This window comes from Nothoprocta perdicaria, unplaced genomic scaffold (assembly GCF_003342845.1).
Source record: "Nothoprocta perdicaria isolate Ctin4 unplaced genomic scaffold, notPer1 scaffold_97, whole genome shotgun sequence".
Lineage (NCBI taxonomy): Eukaryota > Metazoa > Chordata > Aves > Tinamiformes > Tinamidae > Nothoprocta > Nothoprocta perdicaria.
The window spans coordinates 778,294-793,312 of NW_020456276.1; the positions used below are offsets into that span (position 1 = coordinate 778,294).

At 41.4% G+C, this 15,019-nt stretch overlaps 1 protein-coding gene across 1 annotated transcript in view; it reads right to left on the reverse strand.

Annotated features, from left to right (window-relative positions):
• Positions 1-14,979, reverse strand: part of KDM5B (lysine demethylase 5B) — a 46,405-nt gene extending 31,426 nt beyond the window's left edge. Inside the window, exons 1-4 of the mRNA XM_026053126.1 lie at positions 14,771-14,979; positions 4,019-4,096; positions 2,655-2,777; positions 1,654-1,824 (exon numbers count right to left, since the gene is read on the reverse strand). Coding sequence (XP_025908911.1) covers positions 1,654-1,824; positions 2,655-2,777; positions 4,019-4,096; positions 14,771-14,908 — 510 coding nt within the window. The 5' untranslated portion in view covers positions 14,909-14,979. The remainder of the gene's footprint in view (positions 1-1,653; positions 1,825-2,654; positions 2,778-4,018; positions 4,097-14,770) is intronic.
• Between the last annotated feature and the right edge of the window lie 40 nt (positions 14,980-15,019).

Below are 15,019 nucleotides of genomic sequence, written 5' to 3' on the forward strand. Positions count from 1 at the left end.
ATGTATTCCCTTGCCTATGAGGCTACAGAGAGTCACTCTTCCCTATTTCATTTCCTATTCCTACTCTTCTCTATTCTTCTTTGAAGAATGCAGTTCAGTGAGTGTTCAACACATCCCTTTGGAGATTCTTTAGACTAGTGTTTTTTAGAAAGGTGCCATAAAGCTTTTCTTCTTCCTTTATCTGAAATGGTTATCTTTTAAAACTTTTTAAACTTTTAAAAAGTTATCCTACTTATAGAAATTCAGGTACCATGGAAGTGTTTAGTGTGCCGATCTTTCTGTCGGAGGTTGCAAAAAGAATCAGATATCCTAGGCTTAAGGTCCTCAAAGCTAGTAATCTTAATTTTTTTTTTTTTAATTTGATGCTAATAACTGTTGTTGTGGTAACATCAGACTAATGCCCAAGGCCATGATTGAAGTATAGTGTTATGACAGAGACTAATGGAAAATAAATGTAGTAAAAAAAAAAAAAAAAAAGGGGAATCCACCTTTTTCAGAATAATTAAAATGCGAAGTCTTCAATGAAATGCCTTGGAACATCTTCATAAAATGGTGTGGCTTTCCAGTGTTTAACACAAATATGCTGGAGGCAAGGCAAGATATTCTTGGTAAGTCAGAAGGCTTATGTTCTTGTTCTTCATTCGTAAAACATCTAAAGCTACACAAATTACTTATTTTTCAGGGTCTAAAGTACACAGTTGTTCTTCACTTGAAAGCAATCATCAATAGCTAAGTAAAAAGCCTTCATTTCCAACCTTTCTCGACTTACATCAAAATCTCATTTTTGTAGCTTTATGTAAAAGGCGAGTGCTGTTTTCTGTAGATGAAGACAAGCTTGTAACAAGATTAAGGAGGTTTTGCTTTAAAAAAAAAAAAAAAGGGTCAACCCTCTGCTTTTTAAAAGGACATCATGGTAGGAGTGTTTAAAATTCATAAAAATGGTGGTTGACAAATTCAACCCATCTTTACTTTCCAAATAAATGACTGCTGCTCAAAATAAAAAAAAAAAAATCCCATTCTTAATTAGAGATTATGTTTCCACCCTCATTCAATCATGAATTTTGTTTTAATGGCTAAATGTTAAGCAGGAAGGATGAAGATTTAAGCTTTGGAGAACATGGAAGCCATACTGTTAGCTACATTACAACATTCATGAAGCATTCTCAAGTATGAATGACCTTAGTAAAAGGGAGATGACTAATTGGTATTAAATTACCAAGGTTTGATATAGTCCATCAGCCACGCTGTGTTCAAGTGATAAAGATCCAGAGCAGACTCATTCCATCAGAAAGATGGATGGACAAAGCTCTGTGAATATAGCAATATCCTGCATTACATAAAAGAGCACTCAAGAAACCATTACAGAAAGCCTGAATATTCATTATCATGAAGCTTCTATATGCTGCAGAAGAAAATACAAATAAGTAGCATTCAAACCAGTCAGTAAGAGATTACCCTCAAGAGATGAGATTAAGGAAGTTCTCAAAAGTTTGTGTGTAATACAAGTTTACTTATGCTATGCATATATAAAACACTTTTATCATCACCATCTGTCACCTGCATGCCATAAAATATAAGACACAGTTCCACCAATAAAGGAAAAAAGACACTGGCTGTTGAATTAGCAGGCTTTTAGTCAGCTACAAGACTTACCAAGAGGCTAGCTCCAGACTGGAATAAGTTGTAAGGGTAGAGAATTCGTTCGTAATGCGCACGGATGTGGGAACCCACTGCTTTGCCAGGAGCAAATCCCATTCTGGTGGCTATCTTGGTCCATTTTCTCTCTTTGCAAACTACATCAAATCCTCCTTCTTCTGCAACTAGCTAAAAAGAGAAAACATAAGGGTTGTGTATTTAACAGTAAAGTAACCAAAGTTTAAGAACACGATTACTACCTTAAAAGAAGCCACGTTCTGAGGCCACCTGCTACTTGAAACCATCGCAGTATGTTTTTCTTAAATGTAAAAATTGTTCAAAATCTACAAGTTGAATATATAACCTATTCATAAAGCATGAAGTTCTTTGCATTACTTTACAAACAAGTCAGCATCACTGCTAGATGACCAAACAGTAGTTCAGTCTAACTSTGAGAAACTGAGGTAACAATTTGTCACTCCTCTAATTTGTATTCCAACAACTACTTCTCTGCACAGTACAAATGGTTCCTCTCACTGGAACACATACTATGAAACAGGATTAAAATCAGTCATACAAAATCTACCCTAAAYCTAAAGAAAAAAAGAATACATCCTTGGAAACAGTGAACAATATATATTACTTTCAGATTATGTAWTTTCATCCAAAAAATAGTTTGGATTTTTTGCTCCCTAAACCAGATAAGTTACTCTTCACTGCCTTCATTGTGCCTGAAGCTTTCTCCAGTTTAGCCTGAGTTTTYTCCTCAACCAGTTTGTACCTAAGTTTAACTTGAAAAAGGAGTTCAAAATGTAATTTGATCTCCTAAGCTCACATAAAAACCTACACTATATTACATTTCCTGCATTTTGCTGCATTTGCCATGTTAGGCCAACCAAAATATTTTGTCTATCTTAGATATACCACCAAATCTCCCTCAAACTATTGTGATCCTATCCCAGAAACACAGATAACATCATAGATTTTTTCCTCCCACCTTCCCGTAGCAAGAATCTTACTCTATTAAGCTGAAACAAATCCAAGATCTTCCTCTCCACATGTGGAATTTTCAGCGTGCATCCCTGAAGTTCCCAAAACTTGGCAATCTGGTCTAGGAAATTCAGTTTTACACGAGTCTGAGCCTGGAAAAAAAAAAGAATGAACCGCATACTGAGCATGGATTAAGCCCTTATTTCCCAGTGTTTATAAGGTTAAAACCATAGTTCTCATCCAGCTTTTCCTCTCTACAAGTATAGCTTTGAATTTTATTCCTCATGTCAACTCAGATGCAGAAGTGAAAAGAAAAAAAAAATCTATACAAATATCATCTATTTTTCCTCAAGTCACGTACTTTTTAACCTTCTGTACTGCATTGAGGMTTGTAATCAGATATTACTGTTAAAAAAAGTTACCTAAGCACCAGGAACCGAGTYATTTTGTTATCCCTTTTCACTCTTGCCCACATTTGCTTGATTTTTGTCCATATAAACTGGTCAGGGAAAAGATAACCTTGGTATGTTTGTGCAGAACATCACACAGTAAGATTAAGTTCTAACTGGACTGTTAGTGTATTAAAGAGTAGTAGCTTCGATTTAATCTTATAACATTTCAATGTCATCACATTTTTATATTCTTAACGTAAGTAAAGGCTATGTCTGTACAACAGATCAGCTTGTTCTTAAACTCCTCCGGTAAGAGTTCTAAAGCCATCTGGACCCAAATAATCTCTCCCTTTCTTAACATTTGAATCCAATACTGAGGCTCTTACCTTGACACTTCACATAGTCACATGAGGATTTTAAAAAGCTAGTATTCTCTTCCCATGTAAAATATCAGGCAGGCAAAGCATCCTGAAATGCCAACTGTCATTTCAGTTCTTATCAGTAATGAGTTAAGTAGGACTTCTTGCTATTCYCTTTAGTCTGAATTCATGAAAGCAGTGAATGGAAGTGCTTGCAAACAGCAGCTTTCAGACCCACCGAATCCACATTCTGTAGGCATTCTGCTTCCAAATAGCTTTTTATCTTTAAAGCACTTTGTGTTTCATCTCTTTTTTTTAAGCACTTTGTGTTTAAAAGATGCTGTAGATGAGCAAAACACAAACCTAAATCATGGCACTTGAAAGATTGAATGTAGAAGTACCACCTCGATTTGGAAATGATCTGAATTTTATTCCTTTAATGAGTATAAATTTTAGCTTTTACACTTGTTATTTTTAAAGCATATTCTGAAAGAGCTTATTTCAGACAGATTATCAGTACACAAAGCACCATCAACTGAAGTTAGCAGGAGTTCATGGTGCAAAGACTGAAGAAAAACAAACAAAAAAAAAATCACTCATCTTTTGAAAATCTCTTAAGAAACATTTAGCTTTACAGTTTACCTCTAGTTCATTGAGTCTCTGGATCCTTGGAGTGAAGTGAAGCTTGTCAACATCACATGCAAAYGGAGGTTGCCAGTCCTGGAAAGAGAGCAGAGCTTCCATCAAAAGACCAGGAAAAGAGATACAATTTCTCCGTGTTCCACTCAAAAGCTGGATAAAATTGAAAGTGGAGTAAAGCTAATCTGAAATAGRCAGTGGGTTATGAGAAAAGGATTATAAAAACAGCATGGAAATGATCTTTGCGGCTTGCACATCTCCCTTAGCACCAAAATGTTCAGCACTCGATCCCTTATGGTGTGACAATGAWCACAGCACCTCCCCAGAGGCGAGGGCTGCATCTGATTTTGACACCAGTCTCACTCCATCAATGCTTTCAACTTTGCAGAACTCTATTTTTGTTCTTAAATTGTTCAATTTTGAAAATCTTAGAAGGTTTTTTTTATATAAGAGAAAAAAAAAAAGAAAGTACCATGGTAAGCCATTGTTGATCTCTCAAATCTTTCCAATGTGTCTTTGAGATAGACAGGTACTGAAATCATGACATTTGGGAACAAAAGAGCCTCAGAGATCAAACCTTCAATTAGACACCAAGTCAGTCCATTTGCTTTCTACACATATTGGTCAACAAAGAGCCTGGCACACACTATTTGTCCCAGCCTCAAAGACAATTTAAGTATTTTAATTTATTTTAACAAGCCTAATATTCTTACTATGTGAAACATGGGAGGAAAAAAAGTGAAATTTCATAAGCTATGCTGTATGCTGTAATGCTTGCTTTGAGTGGGAAGGCTATCATCTGGTACCAGAGACTTTAAACGCTCATGAAGGACCCAAATGCAGCAGCAGACTCTCATAACTGATTGTTTCAGAAATTAAAAAGAATAAAAAGTTTATTTTCCTAATTCCTTGTGAGTAAACACTGCAGAACAGCTGGTACACGACCAAAACGAGAATAAATAAAATAAATAAATAAATAACTTTGACGAAATACCTGCAACTGGTAGTGTTCTATATRTAAGGCTACAAAGCTGTTTCATCTTTCACATCTCTCACATCTATCACATGCAGTCAGTTTGGCAATACAGCGCTTCACTAAAACAAATTAGGTTTAAGCTTAACAGCAATTTATTTCATATAAAACTTTCATTTTATCACTAATTACCCAATGAAGATAACAGGCATGAGCGCCACTGATAGCAGAGGAAGACAGGGCAACTTCCTTTCTGGAAAGAAAACAACCTTTCCTCAATGAAATTGAAATAAAATCAGCAGCACAAGCAGAATATTTGCTATTTTAGCAGAATTACTCAACATGAAAATTGGTTATTGTCAAAACCAACCACAGCAGATGTGCAAGGCAATTATGTATAAACACCCAGGCTCACTTCTGTGTTGTGACAGGATCCTGCCTTGTCACAAGAAACAAAGTCTGTGGCAGAACCAGGGATTTCAAAATCACATAGAAGGGATGTAAGAATCATGGAGACTGTGAAAACCCTGAGGAGCAAAGAGGAGCAACGCGACGAGCTTTTGATCCAGATATGGTGACAAATTCAGGTCTCTCAATTTGTTATAATGGATATTTCTGATCCTACCAGGTGTTTTCAGCACAACAAGGCCTAGCGAGGCCAGGTTAAAAYTCAAACTCAAAATGGAAGTAAGATGACAGCAGGAGTCACAATGCAATGCAAACCCCAGCGTGCATCAAGACAGAAAATAGGCAAAAAGAGCAGGAGAGAATACAGAGACGTTATGACACACACAATAGCCACTGAATGTTTTGGAAAGTAAAATTAAACTGCTCAAGACCATTTTTTTGTTTGGTTGGTTTTTGTGTTTTTTTTAAAAAGGCAAGAGAAGAAAACATGCTGGCTGTTTCGCAAAGCAGCAAGCMAATGTTCTAGGCAGCCCAACCATAACTCAGAAATAGAACCTGTACCAAGGATAAAAAGCACAGAGTGGGAATAAAAAGAGCAGGAATTCAGATCAGCACGTAAGAAGCGGGATGATGCTAAGTTTTCTGTGTGAGGCTGCACTGTAGAGCTCCTGCTTGCAGATAAAGGACTTGGTTTTAGGTTCAGATTTAATGATACTGAACATCACACATATCTGAACACAGTTGYTTTTAAATGTTAAGAGGCCTGAGTGATTTGACACAGGACTTCTGCTCTGTTAGCAAAAAGTTTCTTAGTCCAACAAATACGTAGCCCAGCTGTGAGAAACAAATATTTAATAGCCTAAAAAAAGAGTGCAACTCTTAGCAAGAAGAAAGTCACCACAACAAATTTTGTAGACACAATACACACCAATATGGTAAGCGCCTCAGTTCCTGAATATACACCACAGATGCTTTCAGCCCTTCTGTAGAAACTTAGCTTATTTAATTTYCCTTCCCTGAAAAAAAACAAACAAAAAAGGCATGCAATCTGAAGCAGAACCTGCTAAGATAAGCAAGACCTCATTAAAAGGATTACTAGTAGGCATTTGTTTTCAAAGAGCTGCCTTTAAGAGCTTTGGAAATGGAGTGGCACCACAAGAGGGTGCTGTGATTTGCAGCAAAGCTAGTCCTGCAAAATTACAATTCTCACTGAGACAGCGCGTGCAAATGAGTTCCACAAGCCGCCTTCCCTAAAGGTTTAAATAAAGAAATAAAAYCAGCCATTCCCATCCAGTGCTTACTTGCAAGGCCCTCAAAAGCAGTTGGTCTAGATTTCTTCCTTTTAACACACACACACAAAAGTATAAAAACATTTTTTTTTAAACAATGGATGAAGTTTAAGAATACAAGTATCAAAAGGAACTGAAACCCTAGAAAAGTGGAATTTTATATTGCACAGCTCCTTTACTGACAGTAATTTTTTGCTTTCTACTATTTCTGCACCTGGAGTATTGTGTACAGTTCTGGGCTCCTCAGTATAAGAGGGACGYGGARCTCCTAGAGAGGGACCAGCAGAGAGCAACAAAGATGATTAAGGGAMTGGAACATCTCTCATATGAGGAGAGACTGAGTGAGTTGGGCCTGYTCAGCTTGGAGAACAGAAGGCTGAGAGGGGATGTGGTTAACATGTAWAAGCTCAGGAAGGGATAATGTAGGGAGGAAGGGGCCAAGCTCTTCTCAGTGGTAGCCAGTGACAGGACAAAGGGCAATGGGTACAAGTTGAAACACAGGAAGTTCCATCTCCAGGTGAGGAAGAACTTCTTTACTGTGAGGGTGACAGAGCAGTGGCACAGGCTGCCATAGGAGGCTGTGGAGTCTCCTTCTCTGGAGGTCTTCAAAATCCGCCTGGACGCCACCCTGTGCCCCGTGYTCTGGGAGTCCCTGCTGGAGCAGGGGGTTGGACTCGACAATCTCTAGAGGTCCCTTCCAACCTTGAACATTCTGTGATTCTATTCAGATACAATTAATCATTAGAAGCCTGCAAATAAAGACACGCATCATCATTTGCCTATGTTGGCATGCATTTCTGCATTTCTTATATTCCCAAATATATAGTAAATGTTATAGTCCCAGTAAAATAAACCTGAATATAACAGCATACAAAAAAAAAAAAAGCGATCCACACTACAATTTGCAACTTTTAACTTTATGAGCAGATCAACAGTGAAGAAGGCATCCTGCAAGAAACGTGTTCACATTGATAGTCCAAGTAGTGATATAAACCGCAAATGGTCAGGTSAAATATCACTCTATTCATCCTTTCAGATATACAGTAAGAGAGTATCTGACTTCACAGAATTTCACCTGGTAAATCTAGCACCTCATCTGAGAACAATACTAATTAAAACTAAGGACAGTGAGGCTGCTTCAGCACCACCTTCCTCCTCCACTCAGATTCAGGGAATCTAGTGCCATGCAAGTGGACTTTCAGTTGTGATCTTTCCAATGTCGAGGGAAAAAAAAAAAAAAAAAAACACCATTATTTTGCTATATAATGTCTCATAACAAGATCCCAAAGAATCTCTTGGCAATTCTTGCCACAGAAACGTGCTTTCATTCAGTTAACTGCCCAGCTTCCTCGGATGCCCACCCAGCAAGCGTGACCTACATTCTTTGTTGTGAGATCCGTGATCTTCCCTGGCAAAGGTGTGAAATGATTCTTCTCGCCGAGAGAGAAGGAACAGGTTCAGTAACTCTGGAGGTCCCTTTCAGTCTTTTGTTTTTGTGGTTGTATTAAAAAATGTGTTTGAGAGAGACTTCAATCATCACAGAAGCTATGCAAAGTGACACAGACCTGATCTGGCACTACTTATTCCAATRGTGTCAGTGTGTCATCCACAAATCTTCCCTTTTTGAAGGGGAGCTAATCCCTTTTCGACCTCGTTAAAGGGCCAACATTATTTGATAACGCCAATCATCAGCTCACATAGTTTGTGGTGATGTAACTGCACTTCGTAATTTTAAGCAYAGGCAATTTTTTAGCAAAACCATTCAACTCCTTGCTAAGAAAGGACTTTGTACCTTGGGTACAGCAACGCACCTCACATGCAGAGCTCTCCAGAGAGACAGGCTTGGTGGAATATCTCCAATCTGAGACAAAAACGGTGCAGGGTTATGCGGGCTGCATGATGCAGGTCAGCAAAGGAAAGCACAAACCCTTCCCATCTGAGAACCACCAGATAGCCAAGCTTGCAACAGGCCTCACCCCTCTAGCCCCAACCATCTCTGTCCCAACAACAGATACAAGGAGAAATGAAAGCYGAGTGAAAGACTCTCAAGTGTCAGCGTAGGCTGTCCCTTGGCACCCAAAAGTGGCACTTGTAAGGACAGAAGATGAAACTGTCTGTAGGGTTCAGGCATTGCAACAGAACAGGTAGCAGGCTTCGCACACAGGCCCCGAGAACTACAGACATCTTTGCTGAAGTCTCGGTAGATGGACTCAATTTAATCCTGAAAGTCTATTCCCAGACATGTCTGACTGGGAAGCCACACTGAGAGCACAAATTACTGTCCCCAAAGGACTTCCACCAGAGACTGCTAGAAATAGTCTCTTTGGAGCCACAATCTGGATTATCAAATCTGGATTTTAATCCCAATTTAASACAGATTAAGGAAGGATGTGATATTAAAGCACAACAGTTATCTAGGAATAACTCTACATGTAGATGAGCTAGATGATGCTACTGATTTCAATAAGCAGCTAATAAATCAAAATACAGCCTGAAACCTCAGCTGGCTACTAAGCTAGCTCTAGTCAGGGTCTTTCTCTACACATTCTCATTTCTGCTCTGGGTAGGAGCCTTTTGCTTCTACCCGAACTATTTACCTGACTCTCAGTTCCTAAGTTCTCTGTTCAAATTCATTTTCACTTGAAAATCACCTACTTAGACATACCATCCTCAACGTTCTCCCTGGCTTTTGGAAACACTTAACCTGATCTCCTATCTAACATAGCTAGCAATTCTCAGATAAACTGGGTTTGAAGGAAAGCCTCTCCTAAGGGATATGCAGGCAGGAACTAATTTCATTCACCGGCAGCGGTAGTTTTGTTGCTGGGAAAAGTGGGTGTCTTTAGCTTGAAACTCTCCTTTTCAGCTTCTAGCTGACACTGTTCAAGTCAAGTCCAACAAATCAACCAGCCCATAGAAGTCCAGACCTCCCGCCACTGTTGCCCCATATAAAGAATTCCAGACTCAACTCTTTTGATTTCAATTATTCCATGAACTAAAYGAAGTTTTTAAAATCCTTTACTGGGACTCCTTTGAGGTAAGGATATTCTCATGATTCTTCAAGAGCACTGACTTTTTCGCTTTTCTGCTGTGCAGGAAATAAACCACTGGTGGCATACCATGCCACCCATGATGGTTAAGCTACCGGCGGTAGTGTCATGTTCCTTTTTCATCTCTCCATGATAATTAAATATCAGGGGAGACAGGTAGATAAACTACTCTGAACTTACCTAATTGCGAAGCATGATCCCTGGCTTGAACATCAAGTAAGGGTTTCCTCAGGAGCCTGACTTCTTCACAACACTTTGACACCACGTAAACTGGCAACGTTTTGGAACCTCAGCACTAAAACACCTCTTCCAGAAAAACATATTTTTGATCTCGAAGTGTCAAAAAGAGGCATAATCACCACCTCCCCTAGTTTTTTTTCCTAACAGGTGATCATCCTCACTGTTAAAAATGCATGTCCTATATCTAATTCAAGCGAGTCTGGCTTATGCATAGCAAGAACCAGCACTGCAAGCCTCCCTTTATAAGACTGATGAGCGATGTAGTAGTACATGGTATTTTCTCCTTGTGAAGCTTACTTMCATATTGGAATCAAGTTATCTCACTCATAAAATAAATGGACTGGACCTCTGTAGACTACCAAATCAGAAGGGACCGTCATGACGAAGACCAATTTCCTGTTTAGAAGAAGCTGTAAGATTTCTTCACATCAAATCTTATTTTAACTATGATATAGTTTTCAATATCAGCACTGGGTAACTCCCAGAAACCTCAACAAAGCTGCTTCAACAAGTAACTGCTTTTGGTCCATTGTTTAATGAAGATTTTCTTCATTAAAAATAAACACACACAGAAGTGCATAAAGGGGGAAGGAGGGAAGCAGAATGGGTTTTCACTCCAGATGTTTCCTCATCAGGCCCACAATGCAGGCAACCAGGTAGGTGAATGAGCACCAAGAAACGCACACTGCTTAAATCAACCTTGTTCCTGGGAAGGAGGAAAAAAAAGAAAAGCATCCCAGAAGAACAGCTTTAGTTTTTAAAAATTCTAGAGCTTGTGACAAGCATGACAAATAATTTTTTTTTTTACATGCAGAAACATATTGACCTATGCTCCTTCGTTCAAACATATGACTAAATCCTAAGTTAGTGCTTCTTGTTTCATAAAATATAGCTTATTATGCAATGAGGATCACTCAATAACAAGAAATGATCCACCATAAACCCACAACCCACGTGAAATCATTTAGTTTGTTCTTCTGGACCTTTAATGAAAATTAGGTATTGTTGGCTGAAAGACCTCATTCTGAAAGACCATTAGAAASTTATCCTTCATTACAGTTTCTCATTGACAGTAAATAATTTGTGACTCCTCCAGCACTGTATCAATTTTGCACAATACTGATTACTGCAATTAGGATATTGTCAATTAACTTAYCATTCTCAAATCACAATAATGCAACTAACTTAAGGTATCTAGTCTCAAAACAGTAATTTTGATCCAATAACACCCATTTTCATATAATCATATTCCGCACAAGCACGTTGTGAGTTCCTATTCAGTACTCTCAGCCTTTCACCTGCTCTGGAGTAAGAACTAGTTAACAACACTTGTACACGGAGAGAATTTAAATGGGGATTTGCTCATTCTCCTTCCGTCCTCTGAAAGCTTCATAATATTTCAGGATTACTGAAAAATTGAGTCAATAATTTAGAGATCTTCAGTGTCAAATCCATCAAGATTCCAGCTACACTGATGAAGACCTTCCAATTTTGAACTGCTTAGTCTTATGAGGGCTGACTTAAGGTTTTTTGGAGGCCTTAACTGTGCTTCTCTACATCCAAATTCTTTAAACCAATAGCATTTAGTCTGAATTTTCACCATTTTAATGGTTAACTACAGGAAAACTACAACATCCATTGTAGTGCCATCCATTTTTCTGTATCACTTCCCAGCTTASGTTCAGCAGCACATAGTGAAAGCGCTTCCAGCGTATGTAGCTCATTAACTACAACCATCGCTGGTAAAGCTTCACTTCCATTCCCAACACTTTGCTCCCTTTGGGACTATCTACTTTATGCTCAAGACTGTTGTCAAAAAGCCTTCTCTCTGCTTTTCCATGTCACATAAACCAGAGCCAGTGAATATGGTTATTGTTGTGCCCTTCAAAAGAAAGTCGAGCCGATGACAGGTAACATGGAGATTACRGTATCCCAGGATCGTTAAAACAAGAGCAAAGCTAAGTCATCAAGGATGACTAAAATGAACTGAGCTGGAATGCAGAAGAAAGCTTTGGGGCATTCAGGTGAAAATTCAGTAAAATTTTAGCAGCACTATGCAGAAATTATACCTGTTCCTGTTGTATTCATGGATGTTCTCTCATCCTGCATTGTGAAGCTCGCCRTCTAGAATTCGCTACCTCTTCCATCTGGACATCCACAGTACATCAGATGTCTTGATGATTATCGCACTCACAAAACAGTTCACAATCCTCCAAACCTTCATCATCAGACAGGCCACCACAGACCTTTGCTTTTCCAAGCTTATCTGGTACCCACCTAATGCTGGTGGAAAGGTACAGAGAAATGACCCTTCCCTTTCAAAGGGAGAGCTCTCCTTCTCAGGGCCTGGTGCCGAATCCTCAGGAGGATGGCTCACCGGGAATAGAGACTTCTTCATTACACAATTATAAAGTCATGGTTGGGCATCATTGGTCTCATACATAACTACCTCCCAAGAAGCTGCAGTTGCAGTTCAGACCCAGAAGCATCAATTGACTCATTGACAAAGATTCAGGCAACAAAATGTAAGCCTAAATGCTAGAAGGCCTGTGATCAACTTCAGAATTTCTTGCTCACCATGGATCCTGTCAGTCCGTGGTACCTGCTTGCTGCCGAGCACGTAATCGAAGCAACAGTGCAAAAGCTTCAGCTACAAGCAGAAGGATTTCCAAAGGGCAACCATYGCTGAGTAACGTGTTCAGCTGGAACATGTACAATTTTGTGAAAAGATGAGTATAACGAAGTTTGCTCTGCTACAAACTCTGATGGTATGGGAAAGAACAATACCTGAATAATCACAGTGTTCCCCACTTTTGGGAGGAAGGCCAGAAACAACATCAAGACTTTTTATGGTGGATTTGTGAGGGCTCCCTCTAGGCTGCTGAATGACCTATTGCAGCAGTCATCCAAGTAATTATCTAGGGTAGATAAGCGCTCTGGTAGCTAAGCTCTCATGAAAAAACATGCCCTATATAACTACGAGGTGTTCAGTCCTTAGCAGCTTTGACTATTTTCAGCTCTAAATACGTTCAGTGAAACCTATGATCATAAACATAGATATTAGCTTGTTGGTACTCAGTGATGAGTGCGCTGAGAACATAGTTTTAATAGTTGCTTTATTTTCAAAGGAGCTCTTCATTTATGACTTTCTAATAATAATTAGTTCACAAGAAAGAAAGCATTTCTGGACTTTTGCTTTTTTCTGTACATGCAGCCAAATAACAGGGATGAAATTTTAAAAGTAAACCATTATAAACCATTAAAGAAAAAGTCATAAAAATGCTGTTCTGCTCACAGTTGCTGAAACACTGCTGAAAAACATACAATCCAAAAAGATTATTCTACCAAAAAAAAAAAAAAATTACAAGTTCAATGTTTCCTGTATAATGAAAATCAGCTTACCCCCTTCACTGTGCATCAGAATTTGGCTCAACCACAAGAAGTATCTGCATATTCTACCTAGATAGAAAATCAGGAGTGTTCCTGTGCATGTTCATACTATGGCAAATTGTGACTCACCTCTCACACACACACCCCCAAAAAAGAAAACAAATAGACAAACAAAAAAAGAAAAAAAAAAAAAAGAAAGCAGAAACATCTTCCTTTTTATGAGTGTCACATTATTTGACCTGCTACAAACCCATTTCTCTCACAGGGAATGTGACAAGCTGCTCCACTTTAATTTGGTAGGAGATGGACAGTTACCAGCAAGAGTCCCAACACCGAGCAAAACGCCGAACGGCGGCGTGCGTGATTCCGAACACGGTTTCTTTGAACTCAACGCACTGCCTGCAAAGCCTGGCTCTCCGTAAGCGCTTTGCGAGCCTCACCTCTTGTGGGATCAGCTTTGAGGCTTTCATGGCCGTTGTTGCCTTCGTGTTAAACTACCTCAAGGCAGCTGCACCCCGAGTTTTGCACCACCCCGCACCTGGAGAAACAGCTCGTCCCTCAAGTTAAAGAGAATTCACGCACTTTTTTTTTTTTTTAAAGGCTCTTTACCCCTCTCCTCTCCAGGGCAGCTGTTACCTCTTCCAAAGAGCCAACAATTTTGACCACACAAACTCCGCTCCCGAAATCCAGGGTCAACCCTCAGCAAACGGAGACACCCAACAAAAGGAAAGAGCGATTCCCCGCACAGTTTGGAGCGTGTTTCCCCCCGCCCCAGCCCGGAGGATGACGATGTAGATGAAGACTTGTTCCTCTTCCCACTGTGTCTCGCGTTCTAAAATGGTGGCCATGGCTGCCCGGGATGCGGCTCGCGGAGGCAGCGGCCCGACTGGCGGCCGCGGCGCCGGGCGCTGCTCAACTTGCGGGCAGAGTCCCGCGGGCGGCGGGGCCGGGGCGGCGGGGAGGCCCCCGCGCCGCCACAATGGCAACATGGAGGCACCACCCGAGGCGCTGCCCGCGCCGGGCTCCGCGCGGGCCCGCGCCCCGACGGCGACTCCCGGCGCCCGGGTTGGGGGGGGGGACGGGGGGGGCTGCGGCCGGGACGCAACTTTTTGGGTGGGTGCGGGGGCGCCAAGCGCGGCCGGGGCGGCCTCCCCGCAGCCGCCCCCTTCTTCCCCCCTGCACGGTCCCGGCAGCCGCTCTGGCGACTTGGCCAACTCCGGAGCGACTTTGCGGGAGGCGGCCGGTGACGGAGGGGGCGCCGCGGTCGCTTAAACTTTACACGGATGCTGGAGGAGAGGGGCGGCCGGCTGCAGCCCCCCGGCACCTGCCCGGGCCGAGCGGCGCGGAGGCGGCCGGGCCGCCACACAAAGGCCGCTTCCCCCGGCGGCGCCATGCGGGCACTCACCGGCGGCGGCCGCACCTTGCAGATGCCCGTCTGCTCGGCGATGGGCCGGATCTTGTGGATGAAGGCGAAGGGGTCGGCGAACTCCTCCCAGCTGGGCTCGAACACGGGGCACTCGGGCGGGGGCAGGAACTCCGCCATGGCCCGGCCGCGGGGGCGCCGGCAGCCGCTGCGCCGCCAACCGCCGCGCCGAACAATCCTCGGCGCCGCCGAGCGCCGCGCGAACGGGCCGTGCGCGTCCGCCGGGGGGGG